The 23,991-nt window shown below is 37.2% G+C and overlaps 2 protein-coding genes across 5 annotated transcripts; both read right to left on the minus strand.

Moving 5' to 3' along the window:
- Positions 1 to 6,946: 6,946 nt before the first annotated feature.
- im:7136398 (schwannomin-interacting protein 1) lies at positions 6,947 to 11,425 on the minus strand. 4 transcript variants are annotated; one of them, XM_059539466.1, is made up of 8 exons: positions 10,982 to 11,425; positions 9,767 to 9,955; positions 9,542 to 9,672; positions 9,377 to 9,464; positions 9,167 to 9,280; positions 8,928 to 8,954; positions 7,743 to 7,860; positions 6,947 to 7,556 (listed from the first exon to the last, which is right to left on the minus strand). In XM_059539466.1, the coding sequence occupies exons 2-8, from the start codon at positions 9,839 to 9,841 to the stop codon at positions 7,456 to 7,458; spliced, it is 654 nt and encodes a 217-aa protein (XP_059395449.1). In that variant the 5' UTR covers positions 9,842 to 9,955; positions 10,982 to 11,425; the 3' UTR covers positions 6,947 to 7,455. The 4 variants fall into 4 exon arrangements, with proteins under 4 accessions (XP_059395449.1, XP_059395447.1, XP_059395445.1 ...); XM_059539464.1 differs by having other exon boundaries at positions 9,767 to 9,958; XM_059539462.1 differs by lacking the exon at positions 10,982 to 11,425 and having other exon boundaries at positions 9,767 to 10,033.
- A 758-nt stretch (positions 11,426 to 12,183) lies between these two features.
- Positions 12,184 to 18,743, minus strand: LOC132127534 (uncharacterized). Its single transcript, XM_059539440.1, has 8 exons — positions 18,683 to 18,743; positions 18,286 to 18,520; positions 17,863 to 18,001; positions 14,941 to 15,080; positions 14,584 to 14,636; positions 14,311 to 14,435; positions 12,715 to 13,032; positions 12,184 to 12,634 (listed from the first exon to the last, which is right to left on the minus strand). The coding sequence occupies exons 2-8, from the start codon at positions 18,498 to 18,500 to the stop codon at positions 12,302 to 12,304; spliced, it is 1,323 nt and encodes a 440-aa protein (XP_059395423.1). The 5' UTR covers positions 18,501 to 18,520; positions 18,683 to 18,743; the 3' UTR covers positions 12,184 to 12,301.
- Between the last annotated feature and the right edge of the window lie 5,248 nt (positions 18,744 to 23,991).

A 23,991-nucleotide genomic window follows, 5' to 3' on the forward strand; every position in this document is an offset into this window, starting at 1 on the left:
TCATTTCTTCACGCATTTGATAAAAGGTCAGGACGAAAAGTTCAGTACTTTTTGCTGCACTTCTTGAACTACGGTCTCTGTGTACAAATTACTTTCTCAGTTTGGTATCCAGATCTGCTAGGTTTTATTAATCAGTTGTCAATCAGTAATTCTGTGTGCTTTCTTCTTTTCTCTCTGGTCTCTGTGCCCTCTCTTGCTTCCTCACTGTTCGTGCACTGAGCATGAATGGTCAGTCAGCTGAGCATTTATGTACAGCAATCTAACGGAAACACACAGGCTGTTATGCAAAACATACCTGGGCTGAACAAGTTTTGTCTAATAAACCCCCATAACCCTGTCTAGTAACACTCAAGTAGTCGTTTATTAACATCCAAACAAATATTTTTTCTATTAACTCTTATTATACTGTTTATAATATTACATTATCATTAATGTAATAGTTTACCCAGAAATAAAAATTAGCTGAAAATTTACTCATCCGAGATGTACAGGTGCTGGTCATATAATTAGAATATCATCAAAAGCTGATTTATTTCACTGATTCCATTCAAAAAGTGAAACTTGTATATTATATTCAATCATTACACAGAGACTGATATATTTCAAATGTTTATTTCTTTTAATTTTGATGATTATAACTGACAACTAAGGAGAATCCCAAATTCAGTATCTCAGAAAATTAGAATATTACTTAAGACCAAAACAAAGAAAGGATTTTTAGAAATCTTGGCCAACTGCAAAGTATGAACATGAAAAGTATGAGCATCTACAGCACTCAATACTTAGTTGGGGCTCCTTTTACCTGAATTACTGCAGCAATGCGGCGTGGCATGGAATCGATCAGTCTGTGACACTGCTCAGGTTTTATGAGAGCCCAGGTTGCTCTGATAGTGTCCTTCAGCTCTTCTGTATTCTTTCGTCTTGCATATGGCATCTTCCTCTTCAATACCCCATAGATTTTCTATGGGGTTAAGGTCAGACAAGTTTGCAGGCCAATTAAGAACAGGGATACCATGGTCCTTAAACCAGGAACTGGTAGCTTTGGCACTGTGTGCAGGTGCCAAGACCTGTTGGAAAATGAAATCTGCATCTCCATAAAGTTGGTCAGCAGCAGGAAACATGAAGTGCTCTAAAACGTCCTGGTATACGGCTGTGTTGACCTTGGACCTCAGAAAACACAGTGACCCAACACCAGCAGATGGCATGACACCCCAAACCATCACTGAGCATGGAAACTTTACACTGGACCTCAAGCAACGTGGACTGTGTGCCTCTCCTCTCTTCCTCCAGACTCTGGGACCCTGATTTCCAAAGGAAATGCAAGAATGGCTTGACACAAGGAATGCGACAGCTGAAACCCATGTCTTGAATAGTTCTTTGTGTAGTGGTTCTTGAAGCACTGACTCCAGCTGCAGTCCACTCTTTGTGAATCTACCCCACATTTTTGAATGGGTTTTGTTTCACAATCCTCTCCAGGGGTGGTTATGCCTATTGCTTGTACACTTTTTTTCTACCACATCTTTTCCTTCCCTTCGCCTCACTATTAATGTGCTTGGACACAGAGCTCTGTGAACAGCCAGCCTCTTTTGCAATGGGGCCCAGGTCAGGAAGCAGACAGACTGGCTAAACCGACCGTCTGCTAGCTGCCTCCCGTCACAGAGGTCAGTTAATTCTCAGCACATAGAGACTTTTTCACCTAGATATCACACTATAGAGACTGTGTCTGTTCCCTGAACTAGAAAATGCAAAAAACGTCCAAACCAAGTTAAGATTAACAATTTAATTGAGGTTCAACAAATAAAAAACAGAAGCAATATGGATAAACAAATGATAAAGCTTGGCATATTTAATATCAGATCCCTTTCTACGAAAACACTTTTTGTAAATAATATGATCACTGATCATAATATAGATGTACTCTGTTTGACAGAAACCTGGCTAAAACCTGATGATTACATTATTTTAAATGAGTCCACCCCCCAAGATTACTGTTATAAACATGAGCCGCGTCTAAAAGGCAAAGGTGGAGGTGTTGCTTCAATTTATAACAACGTTTTCAGGATTTCTCAGAGGGCAGGCTTCAAGTATAACTCGTTTGAAATAATGGTGCTTCATATAACATTATCCAGAGAAACAAATGTTAATGATAAATCCCCTGTTATGTTTGTAATGGCTACTGTATACAGGCCACCAGGGCACCATACAGACTTTATTAAAGAGTTTGGTGATTTTACATCCGAGTTAGTTCTGGCTGCAGATAAAGTTTTAATAGTTGGTGATTTTAATATCCATGTTGATAATGAAAACGATGCATTGGGATCAGCATTTATAGACATTCTGAACTCTATTGGTGTTAGACAACACGTTTCAGGACCTACTCATTGTCGAAATCATACTCTAGATTTAATACTGTCACATGGAATTGATGTTGATGGTGTTGAAATTATTCAGCCAAGTGATGATATCTCAGATCATTATTTAGTTCTGTGCAAAATTCATATAGCCAAAATTGTAAATTCTACTTCTTGTTACAAGTATGGAAGAACCATCACTTCTAACACAAAAGACTGCTTTTTAAGTTATCTTCCTGATGTAACCAAATTCCTTAGCATATCCAAAACCTCAGAACAACTTGATGATGTAACAGAAAGTATGGACTCTCTCTTTTCTAGCACTTTAAATAAAGTTGCTCCTTTACGCTTAAGGAAAACAGTTTGACACCATGGTATAATGAGCATACTCGCACCCTAAAGAGAGCAGCCGGAAAAATGGAGCGCAGCTGGAGGAAAACAAAACTAGAGGTATTTCGTATTGCTTGGCGGGAAAGTAACATATCCTACAGAAAAGCATTAAAAACTGCTAGATCTGATTACTTTTCTTCTTTTTTAGAAGAAAACAAACATAACCCCAGGTATTTATTCAATACAGTGGCTAAATTAACGAAAAATAAAGCCTCAACAAGTGTTGACATTTCCCAACACCACAGCAGTAATGACTTTATGAACTACTTTACTTCTAAAATCGATAATATTAGAGATAAAATTGCAACCATTCAGCCGTCAGTTACAGTATCACATCAGACAGTGCACTATAGACCCCATGAGGAACAGCTCCACTCATTCTCTACTATAGGAGAGGAAGAATTGTATAAACTTGTTAAATCATCTAAACCAACAACATGTATGTTAGACCCTATACCATCTAAGCTCCTAAAAGAGGTGCTTCCAGAAGTCATAGATCCTCTTCTGACTATTATCAATTCCTCATTGTTTTTAGGATATGTCCCCAAAACCTTCAAACTGGTTGTTATTAAGCCTCTCATCAAAAAACCACAACTTGACCCAAAAGAACTAGTTAATTATAGACCAATCTCGAATCTCCCTTTTCTGTCCAAGATACTAGAAAAGGTGGTATCCTCACAATTATATTCCTTCTTAGAGAAAAATGGTATATGTGAGGACTTCCAGTCAGGATTTAGACCGTATCATAGTACTGAGACTGCTCGCCTTAGAGTTACAAATGATCTGCACTTATCATCTGATCGTGGGTGTATCTCTCTATTAGTTTTATTGGATCTTAGTGCTGCGTTTGACACAATTGACCACAACATTCTTTTGCATAGACTTGAACACTTTGTTGGCATCAGTGGAAGTGCATTAGCATGGTTTAAATCGTACTTATATGACCGCCATCAATTCGTAGCAGTGAATGAAGATGTGTCCTATCGATCACAAGTGCAGTATGGAGTACCTCAAGGCTCAGTACTAGGGCCGCTACTCTTCACGCTTTATATGTTACCCTTGGCAGATATCATCAGGAAACATGGTGTTAGCTTTCACTGTTATGCTGATGATAGTCAGCTATACATTTCGTCGCAGCCCGGTGAAACACACCAATTTGAAAAACTAATGGATTGCATAGTCGATATAAAAAACTGGATGACGAGTAATTTCTTACTGCTAAATTCTGAAAAAACAGAGGTGTTAATTATAGGACCTAAAAACTCCGCTTGTAATAACCTAGAACACTGTCTAAGACTTGATGGTTGCTCTGTCAATTCTTCGTCATCAGTTAGGAACCTAGGTGTGCTATTTGATCGCAATCTTTCCTTAGAAAGCCACGTTTCTAGCATTTGTAAAACTGCATTTTTCCATCTCAAAAATATATCTAAATTACGGCCTATGCTCTCAATGTCAAATGCAGAAATGTTAATCCATGCATTTATGACCTCAAGGTTAGATTATTGTAATGCTTTATTGGGTGGTTGTTCTGCACGCTTAGTAAACAAACTACAGCTAGTCCAAAATGCAGCAGCAAGAGTTCTTACTAGAACCAGGAAGTATGACCATATTAGCCCGGTTCTGTCAACACTGCACTGGCTCCCTATCAAGCATCGTATAGATTTTAAAATATTGCTTATTACTTATAAAGCCCTGAATGGTTTAGCACCTCAGTATTTGAATGAGCTCCTTTTACATTATAATCCTCCACGTCCGCTACGTTCTCAAAACTCAGGCAATTTGATAATACCTAGAATATCAAAATCAACTGTGGGCGGCAGATCCTTTTCCTATTTGGCGCCCAAACTCTGGAATAACCTACCTAACATTGTTCGGGAGGCAGACACACTCTTGCAGTTTAAATCTAGATTAAAGACCCATCTCTTTAACCTGGCATACACATAACATACTAATATGCTTTTATTATCCAAATCCGTTAAAGGATTTTTAGGCTGCATTAATTAGGTGAACCGGAAACACTTCCCATAACACCCTATGTACTTGCTACATCATTAGAAGAATGGCATCTACGCTAATATTTGTCTGTTTCTCTCTTGTTCCGAGGTCACCGTGGCCACCAGATCCAGTCTGTGTCCAGATCAGAGGGTCACTGCAGTCACCCGGATCCAGTACGTATCCAGACCAGATGGTGGATCAGCACCTAGAAAGGACCTCTACATCCCTGAAAGACAGCGGAGACCAGGACAACTAGAGCCCCAGATACAGATCCCCTGTAAAGACCTTGTCTCAGATGAGCACCAGGACAAGACCACAGGAAACAGATGATTCTTCTGCACAATCTGACTTTGCTGCAGCCTGGAATTGAACTACTGGTTTCGTCAGGGCAGAGGAGAACTGGCCCCCCAACTGAGCCTGGTTTCTCCCAAGGTTTTTTTCTCCATTCTGTCACCGATGGAGTTTCGGTTCCTTGCCGCTGTCGCCTCTGGCTTGCTTAGTTGGGGACACTTCATCTACAGCGATATCGTTGACCTGATTGCAAATAAATGCACAGACACTATTTAACTGAACAGAGATGACATAACTGAATCCATGATGAACTGCCTTTAACTATCATTTTTGCATTATTGACACGGTTTTCCTAATGAATGTTGTTCAGTTGCTTTGACGCAATGTATTTTGTTTAAAGCGCTATATAAATAAAGGTGACTTTGACTTTGACCTTTTGTGTCTTGCCTTCCTGGTGTCAGTGGTCGTCTTTTGGACAACTGTCTAGTCAGCAGTCTTCCCCATGATTATTTAGCCTACAGAACTTGACTGAGAGTCCATTTAAAGGCCTTTGCAGGTTTTTGAGTTAATTAGCTGATTATAGTGTGGCACCAGGTGTCTTCAATATTAAACATTTTCACAACATTCTAATTTTCTGAGATACTGAATTTGGGATTTTCTTTAGTTTTCTTTCATCAAAATGAAAAGAAATAAACATTTGAAATATATCAGTCTGTGTGTAATGAATTAATTTAATATACAAGTTTCACTTTTTGAATGGAATTAGTGAAATAAATCAACTTTTTGATGATATTCTAATTATATGACCAGCACCTGTAGATGAGTTTGTTTCTTCATTGAAACAGATTTAGAGAAATGTATTATTACATCACTTGCTCACCCATAGATTCTCTGCATTGAGTGAATGGGTGCCATCAGAATGAGAGTCCAAACAGCCAGTAAAAACATCTCAATAAAACTTAAGTAATCCACACAACTCCAGCCAATCAATAAAGATGTATTAAAGCAAAAAACTGCATGTATGTACGATAGCAAACAAATAATTTAAGGCATTTGAACTTTTACCATCCCTTCTGGATTATTGTGATGTTTTAATCAGCTGTTTGAACTCTCATTCTGATGGCAGCCATTCACTGCAGAGGATCCATCAGCAAGCAAGTGATGGTCTATTATTAACATTTTGTCGTGTAACAAATCCATCATAAAGGAGATTTAACTTTTAAACTCTCACATCTAACCAAAATAAAAATCCATAATCCATAACAATGAAAAAGTTCATCCCCTGTAGTCATTTCACATCAAAATTAATCAACATTTTAGACTGTATTGGCTTGTAAATTGTGCTTAGTATGTGCATATTTATCTCCTGATTCAGATGAGACAACTTCTTAATTGAAGAAATCAATATAATAGGTAAAGGACTTGCATTTTAGCCTGAAACAACAGTTTGAAGTTGTGTGGATTATTGTGATCCTTTTATCAACTGTTTGGACTCTAATTCTGACTGCACCCATTCACCACAGGGGATCAATTGGTGAGCAGGTAATATGCCACATATCTCTTCAGATTAAGAAAAACTATCTGCATCTTGGATGGCCTGAGGGCGAGTACATTTTCAGCAATTTTTAATTTATGGTCACTTTAAATCAAAACTATCGGTGGGGAAAAAAGTCTGCAAATTACACATTTATTCATACAAATGTATAAAAATGTGCATTATTTTATTTTTCATCACTGAAAGAATTACACAACATTAATTTTGACTTTAACCCATCATTATTTTCTAGGATGTTTGAGGCACCTTAAATAGAGGTGTCTAGCAATCTAAGGAACCACAAAATAACCTTAAGTATCTTTTAATGCAGAGTTTGTATGGTATAACCGCTTTTCCAGTTCCACAAAAAAGGCTAACGACTGTGTATAAAATAAATGATTTATTAAATTATTGTGAATATTTAGCACTGAGATATACTTCATTCTCATGTATAAGTTCGATACACAGGAAAGTTATAAGGCACATTCATGACTGCAATATGCACACGTTTATATTTTCGTGGCGATTACATATACTGTATTTTAATGGAATGCTTAAAGTATCTGATGATTAATACATCACAGTTATTGATCACATATGGCTTTGACAGCAGCTTAATATATTCTTTATGTAAGTAAAATTAAACTGTAAGTGACATATGAATCAGAGCCGTTAGAGTTTGTCATGAGGCACTTTTTCCCACAATAAAACTTGTGACTATAATAAATGTGACTCACATTTTAACAAAAGTTTCTGTGAGGGCTACATTTCTTCAAGAATAAACAGGACTTTTTGGCCTTTGTTAGTCCACAGGATGAGTAACAGTAAATTACTGCTTTCAGAAAGTGCCAACATTAAACTGCAGTTACGCAGTGTTCCAAACAAAAAGATAGTTCATAATGATGTCATATCCTGTACATCCATGAGCAAAGCATCTTGCTTAGTCCGAAGGTGGTCCCGTACTACGAGATGTTTCACCAGTTCTGAGCTCAAATCTAAAAACATGAATCAAATGAGTGCATGAGTCACTATCACAATGGCATTTTAAAAGTGCAAAAACATTTTGGAAAAGAGTTTAAAGAAGCATGAAAGCTACACAACATTTCTGAGTTGTATTATTGATTGAAAATGTTGTTGCTGCAGTTCAGTGACTGCAAATTGTATCACTGAGGAAAAGATACCTTGAATGTCCTCATTCAGCGAGGCCCTGAGTGCATTCAGCTGCAGTAAAGAGCACGTCTGCAGATCACTAAGGCTAAGAATCTTTCTCCTTATGTTCATGCTACTGTGGGTGGCTTGCTGAAAATAAAACAAAAATATGCACAAAATATATACCAGAGAAATTAACACTTACCCTCCTTTGCCTTAAAGGAACACTCCACTTTTTTTTGAAAACAGAAAATTTTCCAACTCCCCTAGAGTTAAACAGTTGAGTTTTACCGTTTTCGGATTCATTCAGCCAATCTAGTAGCACTTTTAGCTTAGCATAAATCATTGAATCTGATTAGACCGTTAGCATCTCTCTCAAAAATGATCTAAGAGTTTCTATATTTTTCCTATTTTTGACTCTTCTGTAGTTGCATCGTGTACTAAGACTAACGGAAAATGAAAAGTTGCAATTTTCTAGGCCGATATGGCTAGGAACTATATTCTCATTCCAGCGTAATAATCAAGGAACTTTGCTGGTACCATGGGTTCAGTAGGCGCAGTGATATTACGCAGCGCCTGAAAATAGTCCCCAATTAGTTTGTGTAGTTGTAGAGTTGCTGGGGACTATTTTCAGGCACTGCGTAATATCATTGCGCCTGCTGCACCCATGGTGCAATGGTAAAACTCAACTGTTTAGGAGAGTTTGAAAATGAGCCTATTTTCAAAAAGAGTGGAGTGTTCCTTTTAAAGGCACAGAGTACAACAGTAGCATTCCAGAAGTAAATATTAGTGCTGTCAAACAATTAATCGGCATGAATCACATCCAAAATAAAAGTTTTTGTTTACATGATATATGTGTGTGAGCTATGTATAATTATAATGTATATATAAATACACACACATGCATGTATATATTTTAGAAATATGTTATATTTGTATATGGAATAATATAATATAAATTATATAAATATAAAACATTTAAATATTTTCAAAATATATACTGTATGAGTGTGTATTTATATATACATAATAAATATAAACAGTACACACATTTTATACTTATTACGGGTATATGATTTTAGACTTCAAATGAAAGTTTGAAATGTTGTGAATCATCCCGGAGATGGCTGGTAACTTTTTATTGAAGATTTTTTTTGAAATCCAAGTGGAGAAAATGAAAGGGAAACAAGTCTGCTTTTCTGCCATCATTTACTCACCCTTATGTGATCCTGTGGAACTTCATTCTGTGGAACACAAAATTAGATATCTCGAATGACACTTTTATGGTGTTTTTGAATCCATTTTGAAACTTGAAAGCTTCCATCCCCATTACAAGCTCCATTTTTGTTTTGTAAGTGCATGCATAAACCACCCAACGCATTCTCCTTTTGTGTTTCACGGAAGAAAGACAGTCATGCAAGACTGTTGAGTGAACTATGTCTTTGAAATCTCTCACCTCTTTCTCCTTCTGTTCGGCCCATAGCTTGTCTCTGAGAGTCCTGAGTGCTGCTTTTACTTCCTGTTTTAGTCCCCGAGAGCAACTCCCACGTACCTCTGCCTCACATGAGCTCTGAGGATAACAAAAACCTAATGCTTTCCGCAACCTCATAAATCATGGCCTGAGATAAAACTCTGGAAAACTACAATCACGACTATCTGCACCCACCTCTTTGCTAGATGCTCCTTCCTCATCCTCCTCCTCACTCTCACTGTTGTTGATGAAACACAGCTGAAGGTTTTTAGGACTATTAAACCTGAAGGATGGAAACACACAGCACACATTAAACAGAACAAGGTAGCTGAAGATTATGAACATGCATATGTGAATTACCGTGATGTTTTGACAGGGACACGGCAGGGACTGTAGTCGTTCTCATCCGTCCATGGCTCCCGATGGAGTGAATGGTGTTTTGATTCTGTCCAGCATCCAAGTATTCGGTCTCGCTCTGATAAACCTAGACTCTGAAGCATAATGAGGTCTTTAATAATATTTTAATAAATATAAAGATATATATATATATATATATATATATATAAAGTCCTGGTAAAATGTAACCTCTGCTTTTTTCTTTCTTTCTTCTTCCTGCCTTTCTAGCTCTGCAATCCGCAAACTTAAATCTTCCCATTGCATGATGGGTAGGTCGTGATCATCCAGGGGGGAGTCCTCACTTTGCTCTTTGGTCCCCCGGCCCAATGGTGAGGGTTCATCAGCGGTCGTATCATAATGCCTGTCGCTGTCTGGATTCTCCTCCATCCGTTGGAGGGTGATGCAAAATTATATATATTATAAAATATAAAGACATAAAATAATTTCCTAAACCTTTCCAAATAAATCTGGAAAAGCTTGGGGTTGGTGATATTTTTAATGTTTTCACCTAGGCTACATTAATTTGATACATTGAACGGTAATATTGTAAAATATTATTACAAGTTAATTCATTCTAATATGCAGATTTGCTGTTCAAGAAACATTTCTGTCAACATCATCAATGATGAAAACAGTTGAGCTTCATAATGTTTTTGTGGGAAAACATTTTTTTCAGGATTCTTTGATGAATAGAAAGTTCAAAATAACAGCATTTTTTTTTAAACAAAAATATTTTGTTACATTATAAACACCTTAGAGTCACTTTAATACATTTTCGCTGCATAAAAGTATTAATTTCTTAAAATTACCCAATGGACATTAACATTTGAGCAGTAGTTTATGTTGGGATATAGCTGCCTTGAATAAGCAACAGTTGACAGATTTATAGCAAGTTTTGCAATCATAAAGGGCATATTTCATAACATACTTCAGGAGAATTTGGAAACATGGCTGGGAACAGGCCAAAAGACATTCTCATGCAGGAAAAAAAAAACATTTTTTTGTTTCTGCATATAGGCTACATAAGAAATTGCCTACGAGAGTAAATGTTTTCGCTTTTAATATAATTATACATGTTCATGAGGGACAAAATGAAATTAAATGACCCTTCAAGTAAGACACTAGGACATTTCATTTTATTCCAGATCTTTAAAGAAAGCCATGCTACATTAAAATGCCTGTTTTCAGAGAAAAAATCCCAGCACACGCGTCACATTAAAATGAAGTAACGTTAGCGTTTCTGAAAAGAAACCACTGAAATATATATATATATTTTCTGATCGTTATAAATTTTATACTCAATTTTATACGTGACAAAGTTGTATCGTATCGTGGCTGCGCCTCCGGTTCCTGTTTTCTTTTCTTTTTTTATGAGAGTAGGCTACATGACATGAATTCACTCACCTTTTATAGTAAAACTGATGTCGACATCGCGACTGTCAGCGAAAATTCAATATACTTCAACATTTCATGCTGTTTAATGAATTATTTCTCACTAGTTCAATCCTTCCTCTGCTGCAGAGGAAACACCCCTCTGGCTTTCCCTTTCCTCCCGCCCTCCTCCGTCCGTGTTTCTTCAACTGTTTTCTTGAACCGCAAGTTTACGGAGACTTTTAATCGATGTCGATCGTCTGAACTTTACAGGAGTCACTTGCTGCAGTTAAAGTCTGAATTGTGCGTTAATGTTCTGTATGGTGTTCTAGTGACAGCTGGAAGTGCAGATAAGAGTGTTTGGGAAGGGTTGAGAAAGTAGGTGTCCGGTTTCACATGTTGGGAGAAGTCTGCATGACTGTGGCGTGTTTGATCACACTGCTGATGAAAGCTGTGATGCAATGCTTCAACAATGTAGAAAATCATATCCCTTTAATCTCTCTGTAAATATTGAAATATTTCTGGAGGAGCTCGAGGTTGCTGATGGAGTTTGAAAGTGGACTAAAGTATTGAAAATATTTAGCAACAAAAGTACTCACTAAAATGAAGACGGAAAACGTTTGAGGAAAAAAATAACTTTTATTATGCAGGATCACACAATAAAAATACAATTATGGAATACTGAATGGAATGTTAAAAAAATGAAATATTAAACCATTTTTTTAAATTATTTTAATGACATGACAACAACACTGTTTTAAGTGGATAAAAAATATTGTATGTATATGTATGTATACGCCAGCATGTTTCCTATTTTGCATTTTGAGAACTATATCTTTGTTTTTTTTTTTAATAGTTTTCTAGACAGAAATAAGAAGTGTTATGTCACGGACTCATTTACATAGATAGGCCACGTATGCTGTATTGGCCATTGATAAGACATGTATTACTTGTGGGGCTCATATGTTGTTATTCAAGCAAAATAATAATATTAATGGTAAGACATTATGACGATCATGTTAATGTTTAAATTCAAATTTCAGTTACTAATTTATAACTGAAAAAACTGAACTAATTTCTAATATTTTATTATTATTTGTTGAAATAGAAAAATAAAAAAAAATGAAAACAGATTAAAATTTCAAATCTTGACATAAATACATCTACATGTATCTATCTATCATATATCTATATAGTGTATATATATATATATACACATTAATACACTATCTCTCTCTCTCTCTCTCTCTCTCTCTATATATATATATATATAGTTTTTATGTTCTTCCTTCAGACAATTCTACAAAGCAATACAGTGTAAATCTCATTAATTTGTCCTTAGACTAGCTAAACTCAATCTGTCTGTTCTGGTGGAGCTTCCAGAAGCTCCCACTGTGTGGCATCAATGAGCCTATAGTTGATCTGTCTGTATTTCTGTGGGTCTTTCTGCCTCTGTCTGCGCACCTCTTCATAGAGACTCTCAAACACTGGCTGAGGGGGTGTGAATCGGCCCATCCTGGCCAGATCCAGGTAATAATCCCACTGATCCTTGTCCAAATTGAGGAAGTGCTTCAGCTGCACACCTGTGTCTTGTTTTCGTTGGATCTCTCTCTGCACTTCATTCTTCATCTCTTCTGGGGTGGGCAGCTTTACTGAGCCCTCCAGGACAGCAAGAGCAAACTTAACCTATGGATAAAAACAAGAACATTACAGTTAGAATCACTCACATTAGGATTCAAATCATATTGTGTTTCCTCTCTGCTAACCTGACAATCAAAATGTATGAAAGGGCAAATAGTTTTGCAAATGCCAATAAAGAAGACTGAAGGGAAGCCAGGGGGCAGCAAGTACTTGTAGAGTGGAGTGACAAAAAGATCCTGTACGTCCAGTCCCAGCTCTGATGGACAAAGGAAAGGGAAGTTAAAGTTGTATCCTGTACAGAACAGAAGAATATCAGCCTGAGTCACTGATCCGTCCTGGAACTGTAAAGATCCGTCCTCTGAAACCCCAACAACAGCACGAGCCTGCCGGATACCCAGAGGAGGAGGTAAGGACATGGGTGGTGTGTTATGACTTAGAATCACCTAGAATGAGAAAAACATTTGCGGATAAGAAACTGAACAACAGTCGCTCAATCTCAGTCTTGTTTAAGATTTGAAATGTTAACCAATGAGATGGATAAAATGAAAAACACAAAGGGACGCAGCAATCCAAAATAACATTTCTGTTATTATTTATTCACACTCAGTTTGGTCTAAACCCATTTGACTTTTTTTTTTTTTTTTTTTTTTTGTGAAACTCAAAGGGAGTTCATATCATATCATACTGATCTTTTCAAAACAATAAAAATGCATAGGTGGGAAGGTTTAATTAAAGTCACAATAAAATGGAAGTAGTGAATATTGACAATTTTTTTCTTCCATATTTTCTTCCACACCATATATAAATTTTAAAAAAGCAGGGCGAAGACTTTGTTCTGTCTATCGGTTGTTGACTGTTTTTAGAGATAAGCATTGCACTTAAAAGTGGAGGCAGATTAACCTAAGATTGCAGGCGTGGGATTTAAGAAGATTAAATCATTGGAGAAACCTAGTATATATCCAGTTATGACATTTTTATTAAACAAACAAAGAAAGAAGGAAAAGAAAAAGGAAACAGGAACATTTAAATTCTTCACAATAAGGTCTGTAATATGCATTATAAAATAGATACTTTAAATATGGGTCTGTTATACTTATGACTTCAAAAGACCTTATGACTTCAGTGTTATTATCCTTAACTAAAATTAAAAACCATGAAACACATTTTTTTATATATACTTGAAATAATAATAATAAAAAAACATTAAAAAAAACATTAACTTAAACTTGTTTTATTTTAGCTAGTTGCCATTTCTCACTTTTTAGATTAAGTAATAAAATAACTACAACTTTAATAAAACTTATTAAAACTATTCATACATAAAATCTAATAAAAATGTAACAAAAAAAAGACTAAAACTTTAAAGTAAAAATTGGAAATATAAAAATCGAACCAAATTAATAAAATCTGAATAAAACCTATAAAAGAATATCAAGGATGCTAAAACTTCAAAGCTTTGAATATTTTACATCTGCTTTTATGGTGCTTCTGCTCATTTTCTGGAGCTTGTCAGCATCAGTCACGATTCCGAGCAGCATGAACTAACATCTTTTGTTTTCCAGAATGAAAAGAAAGTCATTCGGCTCTGGAACAGCATGAAGGGTGAGTAAATAATGAGATTTTTGTTTTCAGGTGCCCAACCCTTTCATTATACAGCCAAACAAATCTGTGGCATTTAAAATGGTATGTGACATATTAAAAAAGGAAGCTAAGCCACAAACCTGAGCATTAACTTGGGCTAACTCAATGGAAATATCCACACCGGATGCTTTGGCCCCTAAGACCACAACAGACTTGTTGGTGAAGGGCTCTGGATAGCGGTACGAGTGGCTGTGCAAGACTTTCCCTGCAAAACAGCAGTGGAAGAAGGCACAGATAAACACAAGAAGATGAGAGACAGAGACATAAAAGGGAAGATGCAGGGGTGTAATGAGACTAATGGTTGGGGCTTTCAAGGTTATGCATTTGTAGTGATCAGTGATCATTTGTTGTACCTTTAAAATGCTCTATTCCAGGAATGTAGGGCAGGTGGGGGTCGGAGTAATGCCTGCAGAAAGGGGAAGGAAATATGAGTCAGCGCTGAGATGCTAAAGGGCTCCTGTGGTCTTCTGAATTCCCTCACAGAAATGCCACATGAATGCATAACATAATACCTATTCACATCACCTCTGCGAGAATTCAGCCAGATAAAAGCCTCTGGGTATATCATGGGGTAAATGAACATGCCACTATTTGAAGAATGCTATGCATTTAGAACATCACAGCGAAGCTGCAATCGGAGATTAGATGCAGTTGTGTCCATTTGAGCATGTCTGGGAGATAAAAGGACTCTTTAAGATGGCATCCCTCACCCGTTGCAGACGAACACCGAGTCGAATGTCTGCGTGTTCTGGTCTCCACGTGTGCTGCGCGAAATTATCTCCCACGTCACAGCTCCCCCTGTCTCTGTCTCCATGGAGACGGGCTTCACCTTTTCCACCACGGTGTTGAACTGTGAGGGACAAAGCGGTCTGTCATAAGCAATATTCTTGCTTCCGGTGGTAAGAAAAATACTTAGTAACACTGAGAACATTTCTCGAAACACATTTGGATGTGTCCTTTGATTTTGTGTTGACGTTGATGGCTTTGACAAGCAGGGGTCAGTGACCCCTACATCTGATCTCAACTTTCTGACCACAAGCGGTTCTACAACAATATTTCCCTTACAGCTCTTTTACTTGACTAATACAGTTTATGTAGTTGGACTAAGAGAGTCATGTATTGCTTTCTCAGTTTTTAAAATAAACGGACAAATGCCAAATAGCATTTGTCGCATGATGATTAATCCATAATGTCATTCACGTCAATATTAATTAAGTTTCTACCTCACATACATTCACAATTTCCAATATCATCCATTTCCCTCATTATTATGGATTTTTTTCTGCTTCTTTCTCAGATATGTAGAGACATTATGTTTAAGTTTCACAATATGTACAGTCACAGGGATACTGATGGACTGTTTTTTAACAATAGTTTACTCTGGATGGTTTATTTGGGTTTATTAAACTTAGACATAAAATCCTGCAATGCCAGTCTACTTTTCTTGCAATAAAAGAGCTGTTTACTAGGGAAGCGATTCAAGGAGTAGTTTAGCCAAAATTTAAAAATTTGCTTTAAATGTACGCGCCCTCGGGCCATCCAAAATTAGTTTGTTTCTTCATTGGAACAGATTTGTAAAAAAAATTACAAATTGGCAAATCAGTCCTGAGCAGTGAATGGGTGCCACCAAGCATGAGAGTTCAAACAGCTGATAAAAACATCACAAAAATCACCAAGCAATCCACATGACTCCAGGCCATTGATTAATGTCTTGTCAATTAATGTCAAAGCAAGAAAAAAAAAGTGTTTTGTAAGAAATAAGACATTTTAACATTAAAATATTGCTTCTGGCCAAAATACACACCCATATTCAATAATTATGCTTCCTTCAAATTTTCATTCCTTGTTGTCTTCTCACATCATAATCCACTAACATTTGTTTAGAACTGTTTTGGACAGGGTTTTTTTTTTTTAACTGAGTTAATGTGATCTGTGCATATTTCTCTCCTGGTTCAGACAGCTAACTTTTTCTCAGCAATATTATGGATAGAGGACTCAGAAGAAACGGGTTGAAGGTAAAAACCTCTTAATTATGGATTTGTTTATTACAAAAATGCACATTTGTACTTTATAAAATTTTAACTGATGGACAGGAGTCATGCTTTTATCAACTGTGTGGACTCTCAATCTGATGGTACCCATTCACTGTGGAGGATCCATTGATGATGTGAAGTGAAGTAGGGTAAACATACCCATTAAGTTCACCAAAATCTATGTTGAGACATTTTTTAGTGCACAAGATATTGGTTTCAGTACAAAAAGTTATGTTAAAATAAAATATGAATCTCTCACACAAATCATTAAATGCAAAAGTTCTGGCTGTGCTTAATGGGTACAATTTTGTACTCTTTAAGTACACCCCTGTTCCCATTAAGCTCACATCGTGTTTTGTTAAAACAAAAACATTTCATTTATGGGGATGAACACAGAAACTAGCCTCATTATAAAGCTTCTTATTAAATGGAATACACTACACGATTTTTGCTCCAATTTTCCACAGATTTACAGTCTGCAGAAGTTGACACTAGTTGCCAAAGGTCAGAGCCAGTCTGCAGATCTGAGTCGACTGATTCCATGGAAAATCACATATGATGGTCACAAACTCCAATTTTTTTAGCTTCAGACTTTGATTCCACCCAGTCAGAGGAGATCAAACAAGTATGATATTTTCAGCCGATTTAAGAATGCATATTGTTTTAATTTAATTTAATTTCAAGTGTCTCCTAGCAACAATGCGCACATTTCTGGATGAGTTTGTCACGATCGGAAGAACTTGAAGGTCTGGCAGTGTATGATTCTCAGTCGTTTAGTTTATGATGCCCAGTTTTCCTTTGAGACTATTTACAAGTCACAGAGTTAAACTGGCCATCATATACTAAACGACTGAGGATCACATCATAAACTGGTGTTTTAAAAATCTGTTGAAATTTTAAAAGTCCTGTAGTGTATTCCAGCCTTTAGTGGCTTTTTCCAGGACAGATATGACAGGTTTTTAATGGCTCCTTCTTTGAATGGATGACATGCCTCTTTCATTTTTGGGCATAAACTATAGTTGTGTCTAGATTTTGTCCTCTTAAAGCTGTGAAAATAAATTATTAACCATTTTATAAAGATTAACTTAAAGTGACAACCATCAGTTTATATGAAAGTCTGTTTATAAAGTATTTACATAGACTTTCATTGTGGAAGAGCTTAAAGAGAGCACACAGACCAGCAATAAACTGTCAATTTATAATATTATGGATTTAAAAGTATGAGCCAATAATGTCTGTGAAGTAATACATTAGCTTTGGATCTAACTGTAATTATTTCCCACATCCAAGTTCCATGTTATAATATGCTGAAGTCTAAACATTAACCTCTTAATTTTACAGGAAGTAGTGAAACTTACCCAAGACTCATTTTTCAGTGTGCAATCATCAGATTGACTTGAAATTACAGGATGTATGTACTATGTAGTAACAAACACATCAATTGGTTAAGACATCTAGTATGATAATGCATTAATTTTTCTTTTTATAATCGGAGTTCAAAAAAATGGAAGTGAGCTTAATAGGTATCTCATCCTAATTTTTAATTTTCTATAACTTTTCATTATAGACACAGATTTTAGAATAAAGACAAACACATACCTTGATATGACGAGCAATATCATGTTTCTCACAGTATTGTTCCAAATACTGCTGAACCGAAGTATGGTGCAAAAAAGAAGGCAGGCGGTCATCAAAGGGAAAATCAGGGAACATCATAATCTCCTTAGGCAAATTGGTCCTTAAAACAGATGAGATTTTATAGTACATAAAGTTATATAAAAGTACAAAAATTATAATAAATAAATTCCCTGCTCAGATTAATAATAATGGTAATAAAAAAATCTTAAACCTAGACTTGTTAGCTGTTCAGTTCACCCGACTTGGTCAAGTCTGCTGGTTTTGATGGGGTTTGGGGTTACTTCTGCTTGTTAGTTTGAAAGATCAGACCAGCTTGACCAGTCTAAGGCAAGTCGAAGATGTTTTTATTCTCAGCAGGGATAGGAACAACATATTGGTGTCTACCTGAGGTCCCTATACATACTGCTGTGGATGGGATATCCATCGTCATATGTGCCAACTCGTTCCTCATAGAACCACGTCCCACCCAAACGATCGGTCATTTCATACACCACGGGTGGATCAAAGGCCTCGGGCCTAGACAGAATGTGTCTCGCAGCGCAGAGCCCCGCCGGCCCCCCTCCTATCACCGCTACACGAATTCTGCTCCTGCGCTCCATTCTCCAGAGCTACAAGAAAACTGAACCCGGCACAAAAATAAACAGTTAAGTTTCAGTGTGAAAAGGCAACAAGTAGTTTCCATTCCGATATTATATAATTCCTCATTATTTATGTAAATAAAGAATGATTTTATTTTTCTGACAAATGTGCGCATGCGCACTGTCGCTCTTTATCAGCATACCTGCAGGTCTCATATGAGTCAGAACTTGTTCTGGATCGGAAAACTCACCGCCGGTAATCACCTATGGTAATCACTCACACACACTACACACAAAGCTGTTTACTGCGGAGATTTAGCGTGCATATTCGCCCTTTTTGAAGGCCTTTCGAAAATAAATGCTTGGTCACCACAACAGTTGAATAATGTGTCACTAATGTGAACTTCGGTCATGTCTTTGAGTCAGCTGCCTCCAATCAGTATGGTTTTTTTCCTCTGTTGGGCGGCTGTATTGGCTGAAAGGAAAATCCTCCTGCAAGCTCACTTTATAACCAACTGTCAGTTCTTATCAGTAACGAGACACACACTCTCGCTGTATACGGCACTGCCAATTCTTTCAAAGTTTCACGATACCGTTCTCAACACATTTGCCTTGTTTCTTTTCCGGACCGATCTGACTGGCTGTAGAGGGGGCGGATGATATGAAGCGCATGCAGTGAATTCAAAATAAAAGGCACAAAACGTCTCTCAGTCAGACATTTTTTTTCTTAAACTACTTGAATGTAAAAATCTCGATAAAACAGATGTTCTTACTTGAAGTATAGCGTTACAATTATATGCACCCATTTAAGTTTTATGTAGCTAGTTGTTTGTTTGACATCACATTTGTGCAATTTACCAGAGAAATGTTCACAGCAGAGCATCACTAGGCCCTTTTTACTGGGCACTGAAATATTACTAATAAATCATTGTGTGACACTGGACATAATACTGTATGCTGACTTCAGAAATGTTTTTCCTAATACTTATTATGTGAGTAAAACACCCTTTGGGTTTAAAAGTGTAAAAATGCTTTCCCTGAGTTTAAAACTCATAGCGCACCAGAAACTGTAAACTTTTTTATAAATGCACTTCAGCATTCATAATGCTAATTTCTTTACTTTAGATCGGAAGTTCCCATAGTTGTAGGCAACCATTATTATTGAATTGTAAAATGTCAGACAAGCACTGAGTGGAGCAGAAATGCTTGAGGCTGAAGTATAGAGAACTGATGTTACATTACATAGCAAATCACCATAAAGATTATACTCGAGTTAATTATATTTAATTAAGTTTAAATTGTATAATTATAATTATGCATAATTCACTGCAGGCAGTAAGCCTTTTTTCTTTTTGAGTATATTAAGCTTATATTATACAAAGCCTTTATGAAAACTATTGTATGAAATGTAGGAGAAACCCCATGAACCTATTTCTACATTTATTAATTATTAATATTGAGATTAGCTTTCTAAAAACATAACTGGCTACAAATTATTAGAAGGTTGAAGATACAACATCAGTCACTAGTTCTGTATAGATGCTTTGTGGATTATCTTTTCCATCGAGTACAGAGTGCTTCTATTTTCTGCCTTTAAATACCATCCTGTTTTTCTCCCCAAAGTTATGTCTTTGACTCAAGTAAACTTGAGTTTACTGACATTTATCAGGCTCACTGATCCGATGGTGGAATTTTATCAGAGCTTCTCTGGTCTGGATGTCTACAGAGCAGGATGGACACAGATAAAGACGAGCTTCATTCTGAAGATACGGATAGGGTTATACTAGAGGACATTTACTAACTTAAAACGGTGTGCTCCACAATTATGCTGCATGAATGAACTTCAGAGAGTTAAATCATTGAATATGATGCCCACACCCTTAACCTTTCAGCAACCACAATAACAAAACATCCAAAAAAGCCCCAAACAAATCAGGTCATTCTTGAGTGAACGAGAGCGATGCATAATGAAAGAAGGAGAGAGATAAACATATGTAGTAGCATTACAGTACATATATTTGTAACATGTTTATTTTAGAAGACACCATGAAATTAGCATTCGCCTCAGAGCTTTGTTCCAGGGGTTGTTGATCAGTCACATCCGATAGAGTATTAAAAACCCTCAGGAGGATGAGGAGTCCTGTCCCACAGGCACGTGGGCCGGGAACATAAAATCAGTTTTAATCCAGATAACATATTCTTGTCACATCTCTGGTTTGTATTTTGTTTCTGAAGCATTAATCTTTCCACCTTTTGGATATGTATCAAGATAATGTCCTTAGATTAGGCAGGATTAGCGTCAAGCACACATGACAACATTGTACTTAACCTGATTAACCCCACCGGGAAAGATAAACCTCCAGCGTCCACCTCCTCAGTCAATTATGTACTTGACATCCATAATCATTAATGTTATTTACAGACAGCCTAGCACACTGTTGGAAAGTGTGTTTACTTCAAACCCTGCAAGACCGGGTTAATGACAACATTTTTTATTGGAGTTCTGGGAAAGCGAGCGACGACGCTTCGATGACTGAAACTGGTACAGTACAGTCTTTCTTGCTATAATAAAACTTCTTATACACCCTAAAGGTTATTATGTGAGAAAGTGAGTTTGTGATGCATTTTATAAAAATTTGTCTTAGTATTACCATCTTATCTAAATGAACTAAGTGAATCAGGTAATAGATTATAGTTGATGCAGATGCTGTTTAAATATATAGACTGTTTTATAGCATATAGAAAATGCAGCACTAAAAGGCAGATTGCTTAATTTTCATGGTGCACACAGAAAAGTAAGACATGTAAATAAAGAAAACTGAAAAAAATACATGTGGGAAAAACTAAATATAAAAATAAATGAATTCGTAAATATAAAACATAACATTTAATGAAATTATTTTTAGTTAAAAATTACTTAAAAACTATTTAAAAGCTCCAAAAGTATTTTCAATTTCTACAGGCTTTGGCCTGCTTACACTGGTTTATCTGAATTCTTAAGAGCAACAGGTTGCAGTTTCCCCGAAGGCCACTTGATGGCAGCAGTAAGTCACCCTCTCTGGTTTGGCGCCCTAAAGCGTGATGACGACCATTGTGTGCCATGTTTGCAGCGGCAGGCTGTGGGTTGTCGGAGTGGGAAACGTCCAAAAAACCAAATATGACGATTCCTTTCGCCCTCCGATACGTGCCAATCGGAGATAAGAGAAAAAATGCTAGTCTCAGAAGAAATTCGAATAAACTCTTGCGGGGGTTCAAATGTTGTTCAATGGGGGAGGAACAGAGAAAGACAGTGTTTGAGAGAGACAAGACAGCTGGTGATGCGTTGTCTCTGACAGGCATGAGCATTCAGCCCACCAGCGTACAGTGGCGCGGCCTTACCGCGGTATACATGGCGAGGGGGCGCGAGCATGTGAGCGCCAAGGAAAATCGATGTATGAGAGGAAATGTAGGTGCTTTCATTATGTTACAGTGTCCCGATAGCGCAAATCCTTAAAAAGCAGAGAAATGGATCTGTGCTAGTTCAAGAAAAACATAAAATTGAGAAAGAAGGGCAAGAGCGATGAGAGGAGGAGGGGGTGAGGGAGACTGAAATGGGGAGAGGCAGAAAAAATTGAAAGAATGGAGTGAATCAAGCCTATTTTCCCCCAGTCTTTGTATTTTACATTCAGTGCAGGTTGCTTCCTGGCACTTCATGGTTTCGACCCAGCCGTATGACGCACCGCTCCCAGATGAAGGGGACCTGCTGCTGCTCGGGCTGATAATGATAATAGTTTTGATGATAACAGTAATAACCAACTTCCCATGTTGCTCTCGTCCTGCCAGCTGCTTACGTGTTAGGATTATCAGCCGCTTTGACACCGCAGTGGAGATGCTGCGGTACCCTGGGTCGCGAACGTGTGTGCGTTTCTGTGTGTGTTTGTGCATATGTGCGTGCGTGTGTGTTTATGTGGTGATGCCCTCAGATCTGTCCCTCTTGCCTCTATTTCCTGCCGATTACACTCTTGCCTGAGGTTGGTGGCCCATTCAGTTGTAAGTCCTGTTCTGATGGTGCTCAGGAGTGGGCGGTTACCCACTCGCCCTTTCCACCTCGCCTCTATTGGACATGTGTATCTAAAGGACATATAGGACAGATGTTACTTCATTGTTTTATATTTGCTATGTTGCATTTATGATACCATCATAAATGCAAACGTTTTATCAAAGCAATATGTAAGAAGATCTCTACTTGACCACCTTGCTAAGTAACTGAATATAAGCTCAGGATGGTTATAAAAATAAAAGTTCCAAAGTGTGTTTATCCCAGTGGTGTTCCTTATTGGCTCCATAAAGAACCTTCAACATTGCAATCTTCAAAAACTAGAGGTTGAAGGATGAAGAAGTACTTGGAATTCGCCATTGATCCATCTATCAGTGTTTTCTATGTTCATGGAGTAAGTTTATGTAAACTGTGTTCCCGCTTTTTGGCGTGTTTGCACTGCAGGCATTTACGATTTTAGTTATAGGAATGCCTTTCTGGAAAACTGGGACTAAATTAGCTCCTACTTTGGAGTAGGGTCTAACCCAGCAAAATAGGAACTATGCATTGATTGGCCACATGCCATATAGTCTTGCGTAGCCAGACCTTCAGACTGGTGGCAGAAGTTCTGGGAACCTTGGGTGCATCATGTTTAGGGATGTGAAAATGTCCCCACAACAACAGACCAGTGAGACCAGTTGTGAACTTTACATGTTTCACATAGTTTGGAAAATCTAGCGCTTAGCTGATCCTGATAAGCATAAGCACCAATCAGATGATGACTTCAAAACTCCTGAAGTGTTTCTAATTTTGTGTGCCATATGCATCAGATGTTCAGCCAGCGGTCCATTGGTGTGACTTCGGAGGCTGAGACTACATGGCATTTTTTAAAAGCTGTGTAAACATTAGTTTATTTAATTTAGTTATCAGGGGACTGCCCCGGTATCTAGTTGCTAATCCTAGTTCCTAGTGAACAGTTCTTAAAAAGTAAAAAATTTTTGGACAATAGATGTAAATGAACTGTTTTTAACTGTTTTTACAATGCAAATTGTTAAAGAATAGTTGGTGTTGTAGCGGCTGTATGCTTTGTGTTAAGAGTCTGACTCATGGATAGACTTTTGCCTCACTACACATTTGCAGGTATTCCTGTCATGTCTCATATGCTGATGACTATGACGCTCTGACTCAGTAACTAAAAATGACTCAATTTGTCCTCGTACAAATGCACAAAAAGGACTTCTGGTCTGAGATCATACTAATTTTGAGGTACGAGGATAAGCAATTAAGTCAATTAGCTGGAAGTTAAGCTTCTATTGAATTCTAAGAATAGTGTCTAAATATGCTGCCGGTGAAACGACATGCGAACGCACATTGCTCGTTGGCATTGTGTGTCAAGGATGGCTCTTGCTTTCATAATTAGCTTTCTTTGAATGTGTAAATAAGCAGATGTTACTTTTAGTTAGTAGTTAGCTGCCAAGATTCCCAAACAGGTGTTGT

Source organism: Carassius carassius, chromosome 45 (genome assembly GCF_963082965.1).
Source record: "Carassius carassius chromosome 45, fCarCar2.1, whole genome shotgun sequence".
NCBI classification, from domain to species: Eukaryota; Metazoa; Chordata; class Actinopteri; order Cypriniformes; family Cyprinidae; genus Carassius; species Carassius carassius.

Excerpts from the sequence above, each read along its gene's own strand:
- im:7136398 (XM_059539462.1), bottom strand. The coding sequence starts at position 9,964 with ATGGAGGAGAATCCAGACAGCGACAGGCATTATGATACGACCGCTGAT. Across the intron at positions 9,281-9,376 it reads AAGGAGCATCTAGCAAAGAG|AGCTCATGTGAGGCAGAGGT; the intron begins GTGGGTGCAGAT and ends TGTTATCCTCAG. Across the intron at positions 7,557-7,742 it reads GCTGAATGAGGACATTCAAG|ATTTGAGCTCAGAACTGGTG; the intron begins GTATCTTTTCCT and ends TCATGTTTTTAG.
- LOC132127534 (XM_059539440.1), bottom strand. The coding sequence starts at position 18,500 with ATGGAGCGCAGGAGCAGAATTCGTGTAGCGGTGATAGGAGGGGGGCCG. Across the intron at positions 18,002-18,285 it reads AGTATGTATAGGGACCTCAG|GACCAATTTGCCTAAGGAGA; the intron begins GTAGACACCAAT and ends ATCTGTTTTAAG. Across the intron at positions 14,436-14,583 it reads TGGAATAGAGCATTTTAAAG|GGAAAGTCTTGCACAGCCAC; the intron begins GTACAACAAATG and ends GCTGTTTTGCAG.